The 22,077-nt window shown below is 41.0% G+C and overlaps 2 protein-coding genes across 2 annotated transcripts; both read left to right on the top strand.

Annotated features, from left to right (window-relative positions):
- The first annotated feature begins 4,717 nt into the window (after positions 1-4,717).
- LOC138883812 (uncharacterized) lies at positions 4,718-5,329 on the top strand. Its single transcript, XM_070164526.1, has one exon. It carries the CDS (start codon positions 4,718-4,720, stop codon positions 5,327-5,329), a length of 612 nt encoding a protein of 203 aa, XP_070020627.1.
- A 657-nt stretch (positions 5,330-5,986) lies between these two features.
- LOC138883811 (uncharacterized) lies at positions 5,987-10,094 on the top strand. Its single transcript, XM_070164525.1, has 6 exons — positions 5,987-6,985; positions 7,100-7,189; positions 7,343-7,710; positions 7,902-8,029; positions 8,216-8,427; positions 9,456-10,094. The coding sequence occupies exons 1-6, from the start codon at positions 5,987-5,989 to the stop codon at positions 10,092-10,094; spliced, it is 2,436 nt and encodes an 811-aa protein (XP_070020626.1).
- Positions 10,095-22,077: the final 11,983 nt, after the last annotated feature.

Genomic DNA, 22,077 nt, shown 5'->3' with positions numbered 1-22,077 from the left:
CAGCTTAGTAAATGTAATGCTCTCCTTTAATTAGACTGAAGTGTGGCATATTAAATAACACCAATAGTTTATGGCCCTCATAATTCTAAACTAAGAAATCCTTCGAACAATTAGACTTGAGGTGTGCCATAAGCAAAAATAGATAACCCATGACCCTCAGATAATTAATACGAACTCTTTAAAAATCAAAAGCTCGTAGTTAATTAGATAACCCATGGCCCTCGCAAACCTTGGTATTAATTTGAAAGGTCGTAGTTGCTTTAGGCGCGTTCTTTAATTTGATTTTCTTTAATTACTAATTTTGGTTGTGCATTTCATGTGACCCAAATTCAATTCTTAACAATGTTAAATAGAACGTGTCACGAACCGCAGGTGCATTTCATGTGGCATGGTTCAAGGCATGTTTTAAATAACGTTGAATCTTCTTAAAAGCATTCTAAAAATATTTAAAAGCGGTTAATAAGTTAAAAATACACCATAAACGTGTAATAAATCGGATAATAGGCCAATTATAATAGTTTAAGCGACCGTGCTAGAACCACGAAACCCGGGAATGCCTAATACCTTCTCCCGGATTAACAGAATTCCTTACTTATAATTTCTGGTTCGCAGAAAAGAAAAGTCAAATTTTCCTCAATTTGGGATTTAAAATAAACCGGTGACTTGGGACACCAATTAAAATATTCCAAGTGGAAACTATAAAGAATTAAATAAATAATCCAATTTCGAATAATGTCACTTAAAGTGAAAAAAACTCCCTTATACCCCTTCCGGGAGTGTGAAAAGGAAGTGTGACAGCTCTGGCGACTCTGCTGGGGACAAGAACTCAGAACCTCTAGTTTAGGGTTCAAGAATTTGAGCTTGAAATAATTATTATACTTGGCTTTATTTATTATCTGATTTTTACGTGTTTGAGCCTAATGTGTTAAAATGTTGCTTTTTACCGCTTTGATATTGTTGAACTGTATATAAATTGTTACGAATCCCTCCTCTCTCCGAGTCTTCTAAATCATCTGGGAAGTATGCACTTCGTGTGGCTTCTTTTCTGTTAGAGTCATATCCCAATTTTAGAACGAAGTTCGGACAAGTTGCAAAGCCAGTGAAACTTCTGTATTCCCGGTATGCTGCCCCTCTCGGTTCGAGCTATCCGCTCGGGTAGGCCAGGTCTAGAACAAATAAACCCAGATTTTCAAACCTAGTATAACATAGCCTCATGTTGGATCCCTAGTAGGAATGCTTGTTTGCATCACGTGCATTTTTTACTTTGTGGACTCAACACAGGGGTTGAGTCCGTCTAGGATAGGTGCACCTGAAATCAAAAAGACCATCCTAATGCATTTTGCTTGCTACTTGCTCATTTATTTGACTCGGATTGCATGTTGACCGACTTCTAGAATAAGGGAGAAATTGATAAAAACCAAATTAAGGTGAAAGAGAGGAAATTACCCGCCTGTGAAAAAAACCTGGTGTCCAAAATACCCCGAAACTCTGCCAAAATTTTTAGAAAAAAATGTTATTTCAAAAAAAATGTTTGTGTTTTCTGTCGCGTCAAAATTGACCAAACTACGCAATTTTGATTCTCACCGGATGTGGGATACGTAGGCAACCCTCATCGGGTCCATATCCTTTTGCAAAAATAAACCAAAAAATATGAAGTGTCGCTATTTGTCATAAATAAATTAGGTGGCGCCATTCTTGTCCAAAATAGCCAAAAATGTCCAAAAAGGCACCGAAAGGCTTTTTTGCAAGAATATCCACCTAGGGTTCTTTTTCAAAAAATTTGGTTGATTAACAAATACAGCCTTAAAAAATTTTCTTTCTTGAGGTGCTGAAGGACTGTATTCGCAAGAATGTTTTGTTCTAAATTTTGTGAAAATGGGTATTTTTCTCTTGAGTCAAAGTAAACTACAGTATTTTAATCAATCACCTTAAATAAATGTGCAAGATGAGCACAATTGAAAATGAACCTTTCACAGTCCGCGAGGAAATCCCGTTAGAACTACATATGTGGTGGAATGATTTGGGAGAAGTCAGCAGAAAAACTGTGATAAAAACTTTGGGTGGGCTTGTTGGGCTTCTGAAGATTAAGCCGAGGAAAGATATAATTGAGGCTTTGATACCCTTCTGGGACCCAGCACATAATGTGTTCCATTTTGCTGATTTTGAGCTAACTCCTACGTTGGAGGAAATAGCGGGCTACGCTGGTTTTAGTGGGAATCTTAGAAATCAATACCTGGTGGCACCTAGAACAGTGACTCCCAATAAGTTTCTGGATCTACTAAGCATCAGTCAGGAAGTTCAAGACTGAAACTTGGCTAAGGGATTCTGCACATTCTATTTCTTGTACTGATGTTACGGGAATCCCCGTGGTTTTCAGATGTCAGATACCGATCTTACTCATTCGGGAAACAGAGACAAGTGGGAAGCTCGGCGGGGACTGGCTTTTATATGGCATTCCTGGGTGTTTTGATTTGTCCAAGAAAAGATAGAAACATAGAATTGGGGCTTGTGGGGATAGCCGACTTCATGACTAAAAAGGAAAATGGCACCATTGTACCGATGATCTTGGCGGAGATTTACCGAGCCCTGACTGTTTGCCGAGAATGAGGAAAGGTTTTTGAGGGATGAAATATGCTTCTACAACTCTAGATGGAGGAACATTTTTGCCATCGTCCTGGGTACATGAACTGTGACATGACCGGTCTTGAATGTATTGAAAAACATGAACAACTGGTGGAGGGCTATGAGTTCCCGGATGGTACGGAAGCATGGTTTACACACTTGAACTCCCTTACTTCAAACAATATTGAATGGACACTCGGGTGGCTCTCGGTCAGTGTAGTCATTTATATGTTGGTCGAGGTGTGTTTTCTTCTATTGATGGGTCTTTGGAGCATTCAGCCTTATGCCCCACACAGAGTTCAATGCCAGTTAGGCAGGTACCAGACCATCCCAAATGATGAGGATTTAAGTCGACAGGTCATTGAATTGGAACCAAAAGCTGTTTTCCCAGAAGAAAGGGTGCGTCGAATTTGGCATCAATGTAGGTTCTAAGAGACAAAGACTCAGGTACGAGATCTATCCAGAGGCGAGTTGGAGCCTAGTTACACAGCTTGGTATGGTAAAAGGTCCCAAATCTATCTAGAGCCCGAACGGCCCGCAAAAAGGCCCCATGTCCAACAATTCACTGATGGAGCGTAGGAGCAATGGGATTGGTTGGCAAAAGAGGAAAACTACAGAGCCACCATAAGCAAATTGGAGGGACAGATCGGGGATCTTAAATTTGACAAAAGTGTACAAGTCGCAGCCGATGAAGGGAAGAAGAAGAAATTGGTTCAAGAAAACAAGGCCCTTCGAGCACAGATCCAAAAAATGAGAATAGCTACTAAAAATCAAGAAAGGAGCCGGAATGATGAAAGACTCATAAGTAGCCTCAAGAGGAAAATAGCTAAGTGTGAGGATGATCTGGAAAAATCTGAGGGTAATCTAGCGAAAGCCCGGGCACAGTTAGTGAAGAACGTAGAGGGGCGACAGAGTTTGTCCGACAGTTGAAAAGGAAATACGAGGAACAGCCACCAATTTGAAGAAAAGGATAACTACCCTCGAAAATGAGATGGCCAAGCAAGCTAAGAACTTTAAAGCAGAAAGGGAACATTGTTATGCATTAATGTCCCAGCTGGAGTAGGATATGCAACAGTTTCAAGGTCAAAACCATTGTGATGCCCAGGTGCTAGAAGCTAAGTCTAAGCAGATAGGGCGTTTGCTCCAAGAAAAGGGTATCATCAGGGAGAGGGTTAGAGAAATTGCTAACTACATCGTAGAAAGAGAGAAAACAAGAAAAATCGGGAAAGAAATAACGGCAAAACAAGAGAGGAAGATGAGAGAATAAATAAAAGCAAGAATCAAGCAAAGAAAAGCAGGAATGAAAAAAGAGAGAAGTTGCAAAATGAAAATTGGGGAAGGTCGGGATGATGCAAGAAACCGATCAAATACATAATAGAAATGGTTAACTACTTAGGTGCATTGCATCCCCAACGTGTGGTTGCCTATCTGTTAAGCCCTAATCGCTAACAAGTTTGTGGTTGTCATCACGTTTAGGCAGGTGGTTAGTTTGTTTGGCATTCTGGCAACTCACCCATACAACACTAGGTCCAAAGACAAGTTGATCACGGCCAACCAAGAACTGGATGCAAGTGTTATTGATCCGTCAAGAGAGGTGGAAGAATCTGATGTTAACTTGAAAGAGGAGTTGTATAAGTTGAAACACCAGATGGAAGAAATGTACCATGCATGGGTGAAAGGGCATCTACCACCATCATACCCAGCCAACCCTACTTTCGTGCCACCGCTGGCTCAATCCCAAGACACTCCCACTGTTGATTCATCTCCAGGCTTTCCCATTTAACACCATTACCAAGGAACCACTTCCCAAACCCCACAAGCTCCACCACCCAAACCACTCACATACCCTCCTCCACCGGTCACCCCTGTCTTCGTGGCACCCCCACCCACTACACTCCACTAATTCTCCAGTGAGCCCTTATTCCAGACCCAGGATAACCAATACTACCTTCTGGAGCCGACTTTCAAGGCCCCGGACCCTTACTCCTACACCCCTCGTTTCGACCTCCCTGTTGAGACTGAGAAACCACTTAAAACCCCAAAACATGAGGAGATGTTTAGGAAGGTTAGAAACCTGGAACAGTCGTTTAGAAACATGCAGGGATTGGGAGGCCAGGTGAGCGTGGCCTACAAAGATTTTTGTCTATTTCCTGATGTTCAGTTGCCGGTGGGATTTAAGATGCCGAAATTTGATTTGTATGATGGGCACAAAGACCTGGTGGCCCCCTTAAGGGGATTCTGTAGTAAAATGAGAGGATCTAGTGGTAAAGATGAGTTATTGATGGCATACTGTAACCAGAGTCTGAGTGGCTCGGCATTGGAGTGGTACACTCGTCAGGATCACAGCAGATGGTATACTTGGGATGATTTGGCCCAAGCGTTCGCTCACCATTTCCAATACAACATCAAGATTGTCCCAGATCGTTTGTCTTTGACTAAGATTGAGAAGAAGCCTAGTGAAAGTTTCAAAGAATACGGTTTTCACTGGAGAGAAGAAGCAGCAAGAATTAACCCTCCGATAGAGGAAAGTGAAATGGTGGAGTACTTTCTGCAGGCTCTGAAGCCTACCTATTTTGGTAATCTGATATCGGACATAGGCAAATCATTCAACGAGGTAGTAAAGATGGATGGCATGGTGGAAGAAGGGCTTAAATCAAGCAAAATCATGAGTTACTCGGCTATCAAGGGAACTACCCAAGCCATTTAGAACGGTACTAGGGGAATGATCGGAAAGAAGAAGAAAGAAGATGTGGCAACAATTGATTCAGGATCATGGTTTTGACCTAGGGGCCCGTCATACCATTATACTCAGCCTCGACCTCACCACCAAACCTACACCCAAACCCCATATAATTCACCCTAACACTACTTCCCATCACCAGACCCTCATATTTTTGTCCACCACGCCCAGACAAATACTCAACCTCCTGCCTACTCATAATGGCATGCCCCAGCCCCACAAAACACCTACCCAGCTCCACAAAATGCTTACCTACCCTCACGAGCCTACCGAAACCCTACCGGTCCAGGTTTCTGACCCAATCCAGCATTTAAAAATGAGAGGATGTAGTGGAAGAAAACCTTTACCCCATTGGGGGAGTCTTATGCCAGTTTATTCCACAGATTGAGGCAATTGGATATGCTGAGGCCAATTCAGTCGAAATTGCCAAACCCTCCTCCAAAGAATCTTGATTACTCTGTAAGCTGTGAATATTGTTCTAGTACTTCGGGGCATGATACGGAGAAGTGCTAGCACTTGAAAAATGCCATCTAGGAGCTCATTGACACAAACCGGATTGAAGTTCAAACTCCAGAGGCACCCAACATCAACCAGAATCCATTGTCAACCTATCAGGAAACAAACATGATCGAGATAGTACATAAGGGAGAGGAGCCCAAGAAGCCTTCACAAACCGTCATGATGATTCTGTACAGTGAGATCAAGCCAGTCAAAAAACCCATAGTTGAAGGATTAGTGAACAAGTTGAGTGTGACAAATAGTGAACCATCTGCGGTAGTCAAGAAAGGATCCCCAAGTGATGTTGCGGCAAAACAAGAAAAGTCAAAAGTAGTTGTGCCGGGAGCAGCAAACAAGCCTATCATAATTGTAGAGGGTGCCCGTACGGATCCTGTCATCATCAATCATGTAACTCAGTTGTCAGTAGTCAACAGCAAGGCTATCCCATGGAACTGTGAATGGGTGATAGTAACCTACAAGAGAAAGGAAGTGAAAGAAGAAGTCAATGAGGCCCAGGGATTAACTCGTTCGAGGAGATGCTTTGCTCCGGAAGAGTTAAGGAAAGCTAAAACATTCAGAGATAACCCAATTATAGTGAAGAAAGAAGTGACTGAAGAAGAGGCGGAGGAGTTTCTGAGAAAAATGAAGGTACAAAATTATTCAATCGTGGAGCAATTGAGAAAGAATCCTGCTCAGATTTCATTGTTGTCATTGTTAATCCACTCAGACGAGCATCGTCGGGCCTTTATGAAAATTCTAAACGAGGCTCATGTTACTGACAAAATTTCAGTAAACTATCTGGAAAAGATCGCCAACAAAATATTTGAGGTGAATAGGGTCACCTTCTCTGATGATGAGTTGCCTGTAGAAGGTACTGAACACAACAGAGCTCTCTATCTTACGGTAAAATATGAAGATTCTGTGTTTACCAGGGGATTAGTTGACAATGGCTCCAGTGCAAACATCTTCCCTCTCTCTACTCTGAACAAGTTAAAAGTGGATGATGAAAGGATTCACAAGAACAGCATCTGCGTTCGAGGATTTGATGGTAGAGGGAAAGATTCAGCTGATGATATAGTGCTTGAGTTGATAATAGGACCGGTGGAATTCACCATGGAGTTCCAGGTGCTGGACGTAGCCGTCTCTTACAATTTGATGTTAGGTCGACCTTGGATTCATGCCGCCAAAGTAGTCCCATCCACTCTGCACTAGATGGTCAAGTTCGAATGGGATAAACAGGAGATCGTCGTGCATGGCGAGGACAATTTGTGTGCTCATAGTGATGTCTCTGTCCCGTTCATTGAGGTTGAAGATGACAAAGGGCCTTGGGTCTATCAAATGTTTGAAATAGTGCCGGTCGAGGAGGTTCCATAAAGGAAATATGTTCCAACTCCAAAGATAACCTCCGCATCAGTCATGGTGGCCTTTGAAATGCTGAAAAATAGGTTTATGCCCAGTAAAGGCTTGGGTACATCTCTGCAGGGTATCATACAGTTAGTGTACCTCCCTAAGAATTTGGGTACATTCGGTCTTGGATTCAAACCTATAGCAGCAGATGTGAAAAGGGCTAAAAGGTTGAAACAGAAGGCGTGGGCACTTCCAAAGCCTGTTCTACGTCTCTCCAGGTCTTTTGTCAAGCCTAGTGCCAGAAAACGCCCAGTGATGATAGTTCAAAGTTTTGTGGTTGACATTGATGAGGAGTTAGTTGAAAGGTTCCAGAGGTTGTTCGATGATGTGAACATGGTGGAAGTTGGAGAAGGTTCTAGCAAAGCGGACGTGCAGTTCGTCGGGCCAAATGCAAAGCTTAACAATTGGAAGGCTAGTTCTCTCCCTACCTGGAAGGAGTCTTGGTAGTTTGTTTTGTTTTTTAGCTGGGTCATTCCAGGGTTGTGACCCAAACTTTTATTTTTTGCTTGTTGATGTACAAACCCTGTTATCTTTTATTTTCAATGAAATGCAGTTTCCTTTTTCCATCATTCCTGATAGTTTTATTTTTATTTTTCTTTTATTCTCTGTACAGTTCTTTTTATGCTGGTTTCAGTGACATGACATGCATGAGGAATCTTTGGCCCAGTCTTAAAAGTCAATCTAATTCTGAAATAATAATTCAGGAAATAGAGTGCAATGATGAATCAGAATATGATGAGGATGAGGCCTTTGAAAAGATTAGTAAGGAACTAAGTCATTTTGAGGAAAAACCCAAGTCTAACCTGAATGATACAAAAGCAATCAATTTAGGGGACCCAGATAATGTCAGAGAAACTAAGATAAGTGTCCATCTTGAACCACAAATCAAGGAAGAAATAATTAAAGCATTGTTTGAGTATTTTGCATAGTCATATGATGACATGCCAGGCTTGAGTACCGATTTGGTGGTCCACAAATTGCCAATCGATCCAGCATTCCTGCCCGTCAAGCAGAAGTTGAGAAAATTCAAAACTGACATGAGTGTGAAGATTAAAGAAGAGGTCACAAAGCAGCTTGATGCAAAGGTCATTTGGGTCACGCAGTATCCAACGTGGTTAGCCAATGTTGTGCCTGTGCCAAAGAAAGATGGTAAAACCAGAGTGTGTGTTGATTACCATGATCTCAACAAGGCAAGTCCAAAGGACAACTTCCCATTGCCAAATATCCACATTTTGATTGATAATTGTGCCAAGCATGAGATTGGGTCTTTTGTGGATTGCTATGCGGGCTATCATCAAATTCTAATGGATGAGGAAGATGCGGAAAAGATGGCATTCATCACGCCATTGGGAACATACTGCTACTGGGCCATGCCTTTTGGTTTAAAAAATGTCGGGGCAACTTATATGAGGGCAATGATAACCGTATTCCATGACATGATACACAAAGAGATTGAGGTTTACGTGGATGATGTGATCATAAAGTCCAGGAAGCAATCGGACCACGTCAGAAATTTGAGAAAGTTATTCCAAAGGCTCCGCAGGTTCAATCAACGCAACCCTGCAAAGTGTGCATTTGGTGTCCCATCCGTAAAACTGTTGGGATTCATAGTCAGCTGGCGGGGCATTGAATTGGATCCGTCAAAGATTAAAGCTATTCATGAATTGCCCCCGCCAAAGAACAAGACTGAGGTAATGAGTCTGTTAGAGAGGTTGAACTATATCAGCAGGTTTATCGCTCAGCTCACGACAACTTGTGAGCCCATCTTCAAATTGCTAAAAAGGATGTTGCTGTTAAATGGACCGATGAGTGCCAGGAAGCTTTCTATAAGATCAAAGAGTATTTGTCGAACCCACTTGTGTTGGTCCCACCAGAACTAGGAAGACCTTTGATACTTTTTTTGATAGTCTTAGATAATTCATTTGGATGTGTATTGGGTTAACATGACATCACTGGTAGGAAAGAGCAAGCAATCTATTACCTCAGCAAGAAGTTCACATCTTATGAGGTCAAGTATACTCCCCTTGAGAGGACATGTTGCGCCCTAACTTGGTTAGCACAGAAGTTGAAGCATTATTTGTCATCTTACACCACTTACCTCATTTCTCGCCTGGATCCTCTAAAGTATGTCTTCCAGAAGCCTATGCCCACAAGAAGGCTTGCAAAGTGGCAAATCTTGCTCACATAGTTTGACATTGTATATGTGACTCGGACGGCGATAAAAGCCCAAGCTTTGGCCGATCACTTGGCCGAGAACCTGGTAGACGAAGAATATGAACCTTTGAAGACTTATTTTCCTGATGAAGAGGTTATGCACATTGACGAGGGCGACAAGGAGGAAAAGCTCGGTTGGAAACTTTTCTTTGACGGGGCTACTAATATGAAAGGCGTTGGGATAGTAGTTGTACTCATTTCTGAAATAGGGCACCCTACTACGGCCCAGCTTTGTTTCTATTGTACCAACAACATGGCTGAGTATGAGGCATGCATTTTGGGTTTAAGGCTAGCTGTAGACATGGGAATCCAAGAAGTCATGGTCTTGGGAGACTCGGACCTTCTGGTGTACCAGATTCAAGAAGAATGGGAGACGCGGGATTTAAAGCTTATACCGTATCGACAATGTCTGCATGATCTTTGTCAACGATTTCGATCAATAGATTTCAGGCACATTCCAAGGATCCATAATGAGGTTGTCGATGCTTTGGCTACCTTAGCGTCGATGTTGCACCATTCGGACAAAGCTCTTGTTGACACTCTGCATATTCAAGTTCGTGATCAGGATGCCTACTGTAATGTGGTTGAAGAAGAAATTGATGGTGGACCATAGTTTCATGACATTAGGGAGTATATCAGGATGGGGGTGTATCCGGTACAAGCCATAGGTGATCAAAAGAGAACAATTCGTCGTTTGACGAGTGGATTTTTCTTCAGTGGAGGAGTTTTGTACAAAAGAACTCCAAGCATTGGGTTACTAAGATGCATAAATGTTATACAAGCCACGGCCATCATGACTGAAGTACATTCCGGGGTTTACGGGCCACATATATGTTTGTATGTTCTGGAAAAGAAGATTCTTCGAGCGGGTTATTATTGGCTCACCATGGAGCGAAATTGTATCAGTTTTGTGCACAAATGCCATCAATGCCAGGTACATGGAGATTTGATTCATTCTCCACCATCTGAATTGCACACGATGTCCGCATCGTGGCCCTTTGTTGCTTGGGGTATGGATGTCATCGGACCAATCGAGCCAGCAGCATCCAATGGACACAGGTTCATTCTGGTGGCCATCGACTATTTCACTAAGTGGGTTGAAGCTAAAACTTTCAAATCTGTGACCAAGAGGCAGTGGTCAATTTTGTTCATTCAAATATCATTTGTCGATTCGGAATCCCAAAGGTGATCATCACAGATAATGGTGCTAATCTTAACAGTCATCTGATGAAGGAAGTGTATCAATAGTTTAAGATTACACATCATAACTCCACCCCATACCGCCCCAAGGCGAATGGAGCAGTTGAGGCAGCCAACAAGAACATAAAGAAGATACTTCGGAAAATAGTGCAAGATTCCAAGAAATGGCATGAGAAGTTGCCCTTTGCGTTGTTGGGTTATCGCACTATTGTTCGCACTTCAGTAGGTGCAACTCCTTATTTGTTGGTATATGGCATAGAAGCAATGATACCCGCGGAAGTTGAAATCCCATCCCTTTGGATCGTTGTTGAAGCCGCAATTGAAGATGATGAGTGGGTCAAAACCCATCTAGAGCAATTGAGTTTGATTGATGAGAAGAGATTGGCAGCAGTGTGTCATAGCCAACTGTATCAAAAGAGAATGGCAAGAGCATACAACAAGAAGGTGTGTCCTCGGAAATTTGAAGTGGGTCATCAAGTATTGAAACGCATCCTTCCACATTAGGCTAAAGGAAAAGGCAAATTCGCCCCAAATTGACAGGGCAGTTCATCATAACGAGAGTATTGCCCAATGGTGCATTGTATTTAACAAATATAGAAGGCAAATGTGTAGACATGGCTATCAATTCTGATGCAGTCAAAAGATATTATGTATGATTTCTATGGTTTAAATTGTTGTTTATTTGTACTTGGCATTTTTGAAGATTGGAATGACGAAGGAATTTTGTTCTGCTATCTAAACACTTTATCCTTTGTTACCTCTTTTGAGCCTTATTTATTTTATTTCATACCCCTCTTTTGGAATCAGTAGAAAAATTTAAAAACGCGAGCGCAAAAGGTGAGTAAAGAAGAAAAAGAGAAAGAAAAGAATGGAAAAGTGAAAGAAAAAAAAGAAAAGAAAAAGGGAAAAGAGAGAAAGAAAAGAAAAGAGAAAAATCACAACAACAGAGTAATTCATATGTCATGAACTACGTTCGACCTGATTCCTTTTAAGGATACATAGGCAGCCTCACGGTTCGGTCCCATCAAAATAAAAATCCAAAAAGTCCCCAAGGAAAAAAACTGGGGCAGAAAGTTGTGGTTGTTATAAGAAATCTTATTCCAAAAGTTGTAATTTTGAACCCATTCAAGTTGTTTTGAGCCTTTGTGATACCCTATCTTTCTAAACCTATCCAAAAGCCCACATTACGGTCCAAAGAAAGACTTTCTGACCAGTCTTCGAGAGATGCCGAGTCGAGCAAACAGAGGTGACTCATATCAGGAGCAATACTCCGTTCTGAGCAAGAAATGAAAAATGAGAGTCTTATTGGTGAAAACCCTCATGGGCACCGTAAGGCAATGGGAAGTTGAGAGAAATTAAAAAGAGAGAGAGTCTTATTGGTGAAAACCCTCGTGGGCACCGTAAGGCGACGGTGAGTTGAGAGATGAACAAATGAGAGAGGTTTGTTGGTGAAAACCCTTCAGGACACCACAAGCCGAACAAGGTCAGTGATTTGGCGAAGAAATTAGGTTATGAAAATACTGAGGCATAAAGTATGACAACTGAAAGGTTATTGGTGGAATAGGCTGGGCCGATTAATCCGAAATGCATGTCATGATCATTGGTGTCAGCTGTTCCACTCAGATAAGTCTCTTTTCCTTTTTCCCCTCTTAAACAGTCATCCAGTTTTGGATTTTCTTTTATTCCTAACTCTCAAAGTCATTGTGTTTCATTTCTTCTGGGTTTATTTCTCTAATGTTTTCCAATGTTAGCTTTGTTTAAGCAAGTAAGAAAGGATTTCAAAGCTTACTACCAACTTCCAAATTGCACAAAGCAAAGTGCGGCCAAAGCATACCAAAGACAGCATGATGTAAAATGGAAAATAAGGTGTCAGTGAAAGTTCCATTGGTCGAAGAGTTTAGTAATCTTGTGGGAGATATAGAGGTTTAGGTTGAAAGGTCAGAGATGTAAAGCAATGGTTTGGGCATAGAACACTCGGATCATCCAAGGTCCTGCGAGTGAGAGTCTATCAGAAAGTCAAACGGTTCTTAGCCAGTTCAAGGCAACCAGCCAAAGCAAAGCACGGTAGCGGAGAGGCTACCTTCAGCAAGAATGCCACAAACTAACCACCATATTTTAAATTGACAAGATTTTTCTTTGATTTGAAACAGGGGCAGAAAATTCCATTTGTTTCGGAGAAACCTTCCGTAAAGAAAGCAAGTACCAGATAGGTTCGACCGTAAATCCTCAGGACCCTCCTAGACAATGGGACTTAGTTAAAATTTAAAAGATTCATGAGTAACAAGATCTAGCATAAGTTTTACCTTGAGGAAATAAAAGTTGGCTTTGAAGTTTTCACTCTTAAGATGAGATTCAATTTGAAATTTTCAGGACCCTCCTGGATAATGGGATTTAGTTTTAAGACCTTCATAGATAACAAGATTTAGCGAAAGTCATACCTTTAGAAAATATAATTTAGCTTTAAAACTGTCATTTTACTAGGAGTTTTCAGGACCCTCCAGGATAATAGGATCTACCTTTCAAATTCTTAAGGATATTTGGTAACATAATTCAATTAACACTCACCAATGTGCCCAGCTATCAAACTGGGTCAGGAAATTTTCTTTGTTTTGTCTATTTTGTTGAAATCAGGCGTCCACCTGGAGAGCAAGGGAGAACAACATGAGTTTCAAGAATAGAAAGCAATTCGGGATCAAGCAATTAGGCATAAGGGAGGACAGTTCAAAGGAAAAATTAGTTTTAAGAAAAGGACAATGCAAGTTTCAGCAATCAGGAGTCCACCTGGAGAACAAAGGGAAAGCAGTAGTCTCAGTGGAATCAGTTCGAGTTGGAAATCATGCACCCACTGGATAACATAGGGAAGATAGTTCAAGTATTGGAAATCAGGAGCCCACCTAGACAACAAAGGAAAAATAGTTCAAGTGTTGGAATCAAGAGCCCACCTGGAGAACAAAGGGAAAGCAATTCAAGTGTTGGTAATTAGGAGCCCACCTGTAGAACAAAGGGAAAGCAATTCAAGTGTTGGTAATCAGGAGCCCACCTGGAGAACAAAGGGAAGCAGTTCAAGTTTCGAGGAAAAGCAGTTCAAGTGTCGAAAATCAGGAGCCCACCTGGAGAACAAAGGGAAAGCAATTCAAGTGTTGGAAATCAGGAGCCCACCTGAAGAACAAAAGGGAAAGCAATCCAAGTGTTGGTAATTAGGAGACCACCTGAAGAACAAAGGGAAAGCAATTCAAGTGTTGGTAATCAGAAGCCCACCTGAAGAACAAAGGTAGAAGCAATTCAAGTGTTGGTGATCAGGAGCCCGCCTGGAGAACAAAGGGAGAGCAATTCAAGTGTTGGTAATTAGGAGCCCACCTGAAGAACAAAGGGAAAGCAACAATGTTCAAAGGAAGACGGTTCAAAGTTCAGTAATCAGGCGCCCACCTGGAGAACAAATGAAAAGCACTTTAGAATACAATTCAAGTCAGCAACAAAGGAATTTCACCTGAAGAGTACAAGTCAACAGAGCAACAAAAATTGCAAGATCAAGTTTGAGGATATAGATAGGATTCTTGTAATTCATATATCATAGTTTAGTCTAGCTTCTTTTATTTTATCTTGGTGTAATAAGGAGTTCAGCAAGCAGTAGCAGCAACAGCAACAGTGAAATCACAGCTTTCTGGTAGTCCCAGCTACCAAAACTTTCCGAACTACACCGACCTAATTCCTTTATAGCCAAGGATATGCGGGCAACCTCGGAAGCAGGGTGCGGTTAAATCTTTCAAAAATGCTTCCCACGGAGTATTCAAACGAGCAAAAATAGCTCGTATCCACTCATTTTATCTTTGCACGAAAACTCTTCGTGTTTCCGAGCAAAGAGGGGCAGCTGTGAGCACGTAATTTTTTTCATATATGAATTACTCCTACAAAATCCCAAGGAATTAGATTTATTTCTTTTAATTGTTTGCCATTTTAGGAATTATTGTAGAATTTTCTTAATTATTTGCATTTTTTCTGTGCGTGTTTAATTTTATTTAATTTATGAAAATACAAAAAAATACTCTGCATTTGCATTTAGGATTTATTTTTATATTTTTTGGTTAATTAGTAAATTAGTTGTTGTATAAAAATTAAAATCACAAAAAATAACTCACTTTGCATTTTCAAACTTTTAATTTTAAGTTATATAGTTTTTCTTTTAATTTAGGAGTTGTTTAATTTTGTAAATGTTAGGATAAGTAATTAGTTTAATTTTTGTAGGTTATTTTTAATTTAAGAGTTTAATTTTTGTTTTAATTACTTAAAGAAGAAAAGAAGAAAAACATTTGGAAATTGAAAAGGAAAGGAAAAAGAATCAAAAGAAAGCCTGATTTTTAGGCCAATTTGGCACAGCCCAAATAAATTTCCAGAATCCGTTTCAGTCCGGTCCAAACACACGCCCTTTACCCGGTCCAAACCATCTGATTTTTAGACAAATCAAACGACATAGTATAGGGCCAATACTACGCCATTTGGAGTTTGTTTGTTTTGAATCAATCCTAGCCTTCCGTTCCATCTTATCTAACGGCCAAGATTACTTTCCCATTTTCATTATAATTTTCCAAACGACAAGTCAAATTAACCTAGTACTTTCCCCCCACTTCACTTTATCTTCTTCATCTCAGACCCCTAACCTAGCGCCGCCTTGAAATCCTTCACCATCTTTGGCCGGCGACGGCCTCCAAATCCTCTCAAAATTTAACCACACAACCACCACTAACCCTTGAGTCCCAATCTACCACCATATCTCCTCAAACCCTCACCAAATCAGACCTATTTTGGATCTAAAAGAAAGGCAAAAGCAAAAAAGGAAAATCGTCTAAATCTTCGAGTTTCCAAGACTGATTAAGGTCGAAATTGGTATTATTCGTTTGTTCTCAACGAGAACACACGATTATCGCCAATTTTAACCCAAATCAAACATGTCAGAGATCTTTTCAAGCCTTGTTCGTCTTCATTTTTTAGGTACCATCGTTCTTTTCTTATTTTGTCCCTGTCCTTTGTTCTATTTCCCGTCTTCGTCCCTTTCGGATTCCTTGGTTTTTCTTTATTATGTTTTTTTCTGTTTTTGAATCATCGTTCTATTTGCATGTTAAAATTAAAAGCATATTTGTTTACGTTTGTTTTGATTTTCGTGTTTGGTTTGGTCAATTCTTTCTTTCTATTTGATTTCGTTTCAGAAGAAATTCTAGTTTTTTGCAACTCCATTAGCTTGCATCTTTGTGGTTTTTTGTTTTGGATTTTTAAATTGGACTTGGGCTCTGTCAGCAGAAGCCCAAAGAAGGAGGGTCAATCCGGGTTTACGAGCCTAGGGGTTTGGTTTGTTTATTGGGTCATTTTGACTCATGTTTAGCCTTGAAGTAAATAATTGGGGTTTCAAGGGTATTTGGGAGAAATTAATTAAGAGAATCTTTTAAAACTGAATGGAAAATTGCTAGGAAGGTGGGATTTGGGTTAGTTCAGTAGTTGGTTTAGAAATTTAGGGTTTAAAATGAAAAAATGAAAATTGGGAGAAGGGGTAATTGGTAATTGGTAAAAACTTGAATCATTTCTGCTAACCTAAAGGTTTTCTATAAAAGGCATGTTTCCTTCATTGCCAAGGGAGATTTGAGAGAATTACAAAATTGAAAACTGAGAAACGGTTAAGTTCTATAAAAATACTGAAAATCTCTTGCAATTTTGGTGGAAAAATTGGCTTTGGTTTCTATTTTTAATCTCCATAGTGTGAAATCTTCAAAGACCTTCTTGTTCTTTTAAGTCCAAAAATGGTTTAGAAGAGTTTGAGTATTGTTGTTGTTGATGTGCTGAATTGTTCGTTACTGCTGAGATCCTCATTTTTCTGTCTCATTTCTATCTCCAAGTACCCTTTTCTTGGGATTTCTGCTCATGTGTTGAAGCTTAAAATTGAAGCATGTAACCAGTTGGAGGATTTGAGAATGAACTTCAATATCATTGAATATTAATCCATGTTTCTTTAGAATTCTTCCATATCTATGTATGAGTTCCAGCTCCCTCATATCTGTTCCCTTTAGTTTATGCTGATGTCCTTGTATTGCATTTTCAAAACATGATTTAAGTTTTAGTTTGCCGATTTGTTTTCTTTATTGAATTGGAGGTTTGTGTATAGAGACATGTAGAGCCCTTGAATGTTATAGATTGTTTTATCTTATTACACTAAGAAATCAGGGTGTTTATGGACTCTTTTGAAACCCAGATTGTGTACTATCTTTGAACGGACAAGGGTTTGGGTTAAATCATGTTAAACGTTACTATCATTTAAGGATGGATTGTATTTAATGAGTGTTGAATGATTTTCTGTTTGGTTTAAAATTATCTGTGTGTGTAAAATGTCTTTGCTACTGTTGTTAATATCAGCTTTGTAATTTGGACATCAGTATTTATCTTTTTAATGTTTGAGTTGTTGTATCACTTTATGCTGAAAGTGGATCAAATGGGAAGGAAAATAAAGCCTAATATGGCCTCCATGTTGAAATTTGTTCTTTATTCAAAGGTATTGGGCCAAAGTTGGCCCATATTCGTTGATTTGTTGAGGTCCAGCCTAAAATGGTTCTTTAAGCTTGCTTATGTTTTGTTTTGGGATCGATCTTGGTGACGTTGGAGTCTTTAATCCAGCTCCTTATCTTTAAGGGCTGTAGGGTGAAAATTCCACCCGATTTGGCAGGATTGGGCCTACGTTGAGCCCAGAAATTCCCACCAGTAGTTAATAACCCATTGTGCTATGTAGTACCTTCTGCGATTAGCAATCCTAATTTAAGTTTTTAACTTAGATAAAATCAAGCCTCTTTAACTCACCTTAGTAAATGCAGTGCTCTCCTTTAATTAGACTGAGGTGTGCCATATTAAATAACACCAATAGTTTATGGCCCTCATAATTCTAAACTAAGAAATCCTTCGAACAATTAGACTTGAGGTGTGCCATAAGCAAAATTAGATAACCCATGACCCTCAGATTATTAATACTAACTCTTTAAAAACCGAGGTCTGCCATCAATTGAATATTCCATGGCCCTCGCAAACCTTGGTATTTATTTGAAAGCTCGTAGTTGCTTTAGGCGCGTTCTTTAATTTGATTTTCTTTAATTACTAATTTTGGTTGTGCATTTCATGTGATCCAAATTCAATTCTTAACAATGTTAAATAGAACGTGTCGCGAACCGCGAGTGCATTTCATGTGGCATGGTTCAAGGCATGTTTTAAACAACGTTGAATCTTCTTAAACGCATTCTAAAAATATTTAAAAGTGGTTAATAAGTTAAAAATGCACCATAGGCTAAAACGTGTAATAAATCAGATAATAGGCCAATTATAATAGTTTAAGTGACCTCCTAGAACCACGGAATCCGGGAATGCCTAATACCTTCTCCTGGATTAACAGAATTCCTTACTTAGAATTTCTGGTTCGCATACTTCAAAGGAAAAGTCGAATTTTCCTCGATTTGGGATTTAAAATAAACCGGTGACTTGGGACACCAATTAAAATATTCCAAGTGGAGACTCTAAAGAATTAAATAAATAATCTAATTTCGAATAATGTCACTTAAAGTGGAAAATCTCCTTTATACCCCCTTCCGGGGGTGTGAAAAGGAGGTGTGACAGGAGTCGTGAGTCACAAGTTAGTTTATTAGAGTCTCCTGGATCAGTACAAAGACGTTTGTACTTATCTTGGGGAGGCTATGGAACTGTTAGCAAAATTCCACTTCATTAGATTCCTTATCGTACGAGATTATTTACTTTGAAATTCTAAACTTTTGTCTTCTATTCTCTCACAGATGGTGAGGACACGTGAAGCCGGAGATGACCAGGCACCCGCGCCCCTTGCTAGAGCCGCCTGAGGCCGAAGACGGGGTAGAGGCTGAGGATGCACACCTGGTGCAGCCAGAGCACCCTGATCGAGCTGGTACTGAGGAGCCACCAGTAGCTCTAGTCGGAGCACATGCACCTAAGACACCTACTACTACTACTCCAGCTCTTCAGGAGACCCTTGCACAGTTCATGAGCATATACAACACTCTAGCTCAGGCAGGGTTGATTCCCCCTACTGTAGCCACATCTCAAGTCGGGGGAGGAGCACAGACTCCCGCTTCCCGCACCCTAGAGCAGCGGGTCCATGTTGATCAGATTCCATAGGTTATACCGGTACCACCTGTAGCCCCAGTTTAGCCCGAAGGTAGGGCAGCAACTTTAGAGGAGGAGCAGTATAGGCTTGAAAGGTACAAGAAGTATGACCCTCCTACATTAAGTGGTATAGCGTCAGAGGATTCCCAAGGATTTTTGGAGGAGTGCCATTGTATCCTACGCACTATGGGCATAGCAGAGTCGAGTGGGGTTTCTTTCACTGCCTTTCAGCTTCAAGGAGCAGCCTATAAATAATAGCGTACTTATGAGTTGGACAGTCCGGCTAAGGTAGCTTCCCTTACATGGACTCAGTTCTCGGACATGTTTTTGAGAGAGTATGTCCCTCAGAGCCTCAGGGACGCATGGCACGCGGAGTTTGAGCAGTTGCTCTAGGGTGTTATGACTGTTTTAGAGTATGTAGTCTATTTTAGTGACTTGGCTACACATGCACCGACCTTGATTTCTACAGTTCGAGAGAGGTTCCGTCAGTTTATTGAGGGACTCATTCCTAGCATCAGGACTGGCATGGCCCGGGAGTTAGATGGATATCTCGTATTAGTAGGTGGTGAGTATTGCTAGGAGAGTGAAGGGCATGCTTGCTTGGGATAAAGAGGAGAGAGAGGCCAAGAGGTCTTGATAGTCTGGCCAATTTTCTTGTTCCTGTGCCCCAGCTACAGTTCACGATGGTAGAGGTTATGTGGGTAGCCCTGTTCATTCAGTTTTTCCCGCTGCTAGTGGTGTTTCAGCTCCTCCTAGACCTTAGGAGCCTTATTATGCAACTCCAATATCTAATGTGCCACTTGTACGGGGTGTTATCGCCCTCCTAGAGCTTGTTTTGAGTGTGGTGACACCTGTCATATGGTGAAGGATTGCCCCAGACTTAGCAGGGGTGCACCTCCGCAGACTTCTCAGCCACAATGTGCTGCACAGGGTTCTTAAGCCATGATTCTAGCACCAGCTGCTAGTTCACCTGCTTAGCCAGCTAGAAATGGAGGTCGGGGAGGTATAGGTCATCCTAGAGGGGGAGGCCAGGCCAGATACTATGCCTTTCCTGCTCGTACAGAGGCTGTTGCTTTTCATTCTGTCATTATAGGTATTATTCTGGTTTGTCATAAAGATGCATCAGTTCTATCCGATCCAGGATCCATTTTTTCCTATGTGTCCTCTTATTTTGCCCCATATTTGGGTGTATCTCGGTACTCTTTGAGTTCCCCTATTAATGTGTCTACTCTTGTGGGAGATTCTCTTTTTGTGGACCGCATGTATCGATCATGTTTGATTACTCTTAGTAGGTTTGAGACTAGAGCCGATTTATTATTTCTTAGCATGGTAGATTTTGATGTTATCTTGGGCATGGATTGGTTGTCACCCCATTATGCTATTCTTGATTGTCACGCCAAGACCATGACGCTGGCTATGTCAGGTTTACCGCGATTAGAGTGGAGGGGTACCTTAGATTACATTCCCAGCAGAGTTATTTTATTTCTTAAACCTTAACGAATGGTTGAGAAGGGGTGTGACGCGTATATAGCCTATGTGAGAGATGTCAGTATTGATACCCCTACAGTTGAGTCAGTTCCAGTAGTGAGGAACTTTCTTGATGTGTTTCCAGCTGATCTTCCAGGCATGCCGCCTAACAGAGATATTGATTTTGGCATTGAATTGTTGTTGGGCACTCAGCCCATCTCTATTCCTCCTTACTGTATAGCCCCTTATGAGTTGAAGGAATTGAAGGAATTGCTTGATAAGGGCTTCATTCGGCCCAGTGTGTCACCTTGAGGTGCTCCTGTCTTGTTTGTGAAGAAAAATGATGGTTCTATGCGTATGTGAATTGATTATCGCCACTTGAACAAAGTTATAATGAAGAACTGGTATTCTTTGCCTCGTATTAATGACCTATTTGATCAGTTACAGGGTACCAGGGTGTTTTCCAAGATTGACTTACATTCAGGTTTTCATCAGTTGAAGATTCGGGAGCCAGATATCCTGAAGACTGCTTTCAGGACTCGGTATGGCCATTACGAGTTCCTTGTGAAGTCATTTGGGCTGACCAACTACCCCAGCAACATTTATGCATTTGATACACAGTGTATTTTGGCCTTATCTTGACTCACTCATCATTATCTTTATTGACAACATGCTGGTATAATGCCGGAGTCGGGAGGATCATGAACAACACTTGAGGACAGTACTTCAAACTTTGAGAGAAAATAAATTATATGCAAAGTTCTCAAAATGTGAGTTCTGGTTATATTCTGTGGCATTTTTAGGTCACGTGGTGTCGAGTGAAGGGATCAAGGTGGATCCGAAGAAGGTGGAAGCAGTGCAGAGTTGGTCCAAACCATCCTCAGCTACAGAGATTTGGATATTCCTTGGTTTGGAGGGGTATTATCGTCGATTTGTTGAGGGATTTTCATCTATTGCAACACCTATGACCAGGCTGACCCGGAAAGGTGCTCCATTCAGGTGGACGGAAGAGTGTGAGGAGAGCTTCCAAAAGCTCATGACAGTTTTGATTACATCCCCAATACTGGTATTTCCTTTAGGTTAGGGGTCTTATACAGTTTATTATGACGCATCACGAGTTTCCCTCGGTGCAATGTTGATGCAGGACCATAGGGTGATTTTCTATGCATCCAAATAGCTGAAGGTGCATGAAAAGAACTATCATGTCCACGACCTTCAGCTAGCAGCTATTGTTCATGCCTTGAAGATTTGGAGGAATTATTTGTAGCATGTCCCTTGTGAGATCTACACTGATCATCGGAGTTTACAGTATCTGTTCAAGCAGAAGGATCTTAATTTGCATCAGAGGAGGTGGTTAGAACTGCTTAAGGATTATGACATCACCATTTTGTACCACCCTGGGAAGCCCAATGTGGTGGCCGATGCTTTGAGTCACCGGGCAGAGAGTTTGGAGAGTTTAGCATATTTACCAGCAGTAGAGAGGCCTATGGAATTGGATGTTCAGGCCTTAGCAGTCAATTTGTGAGATTGGATATTTCTGAGCCGAGTCGAGTATTGGCTTGTGTGATCTCTCTGTCTTCTCTTTATGATCGTATCAGGGAGCGTCAGCATGATGACCCCCATTTGCTTATCCTTAAGGACACGGTCCAGCATGGTGATGCTAAGGAGGTCACAGTTGGGGATAATGGTGAATTAACGATGCAGGGTAGGCTATGTGTGCCTAATGTAGATGGTTTGCATAAGTTGGTTCTTCAGGAGGCTCATAGCTCGCA

The sequence above is a fragment of the Nicotiana sylvestris genome, chromosome 12, assembly GCF_000393655.2.
Source record: "Nicotiana sylvestris chromosome 12, ASM39365v2, whole genome shotgun sequence".
Taxonomy (NCBI): Eukaryota; Viridiplantae; Streptophyta; class Magnoliopsida; order Solanales; family Solanaceae; genus Nicotiana; species Nicotiana sylvestris.
Note: the sequence above shows the minus strand (reverse complement) of the source record. Positions and strands in the feature narration are given on the sequence as shown.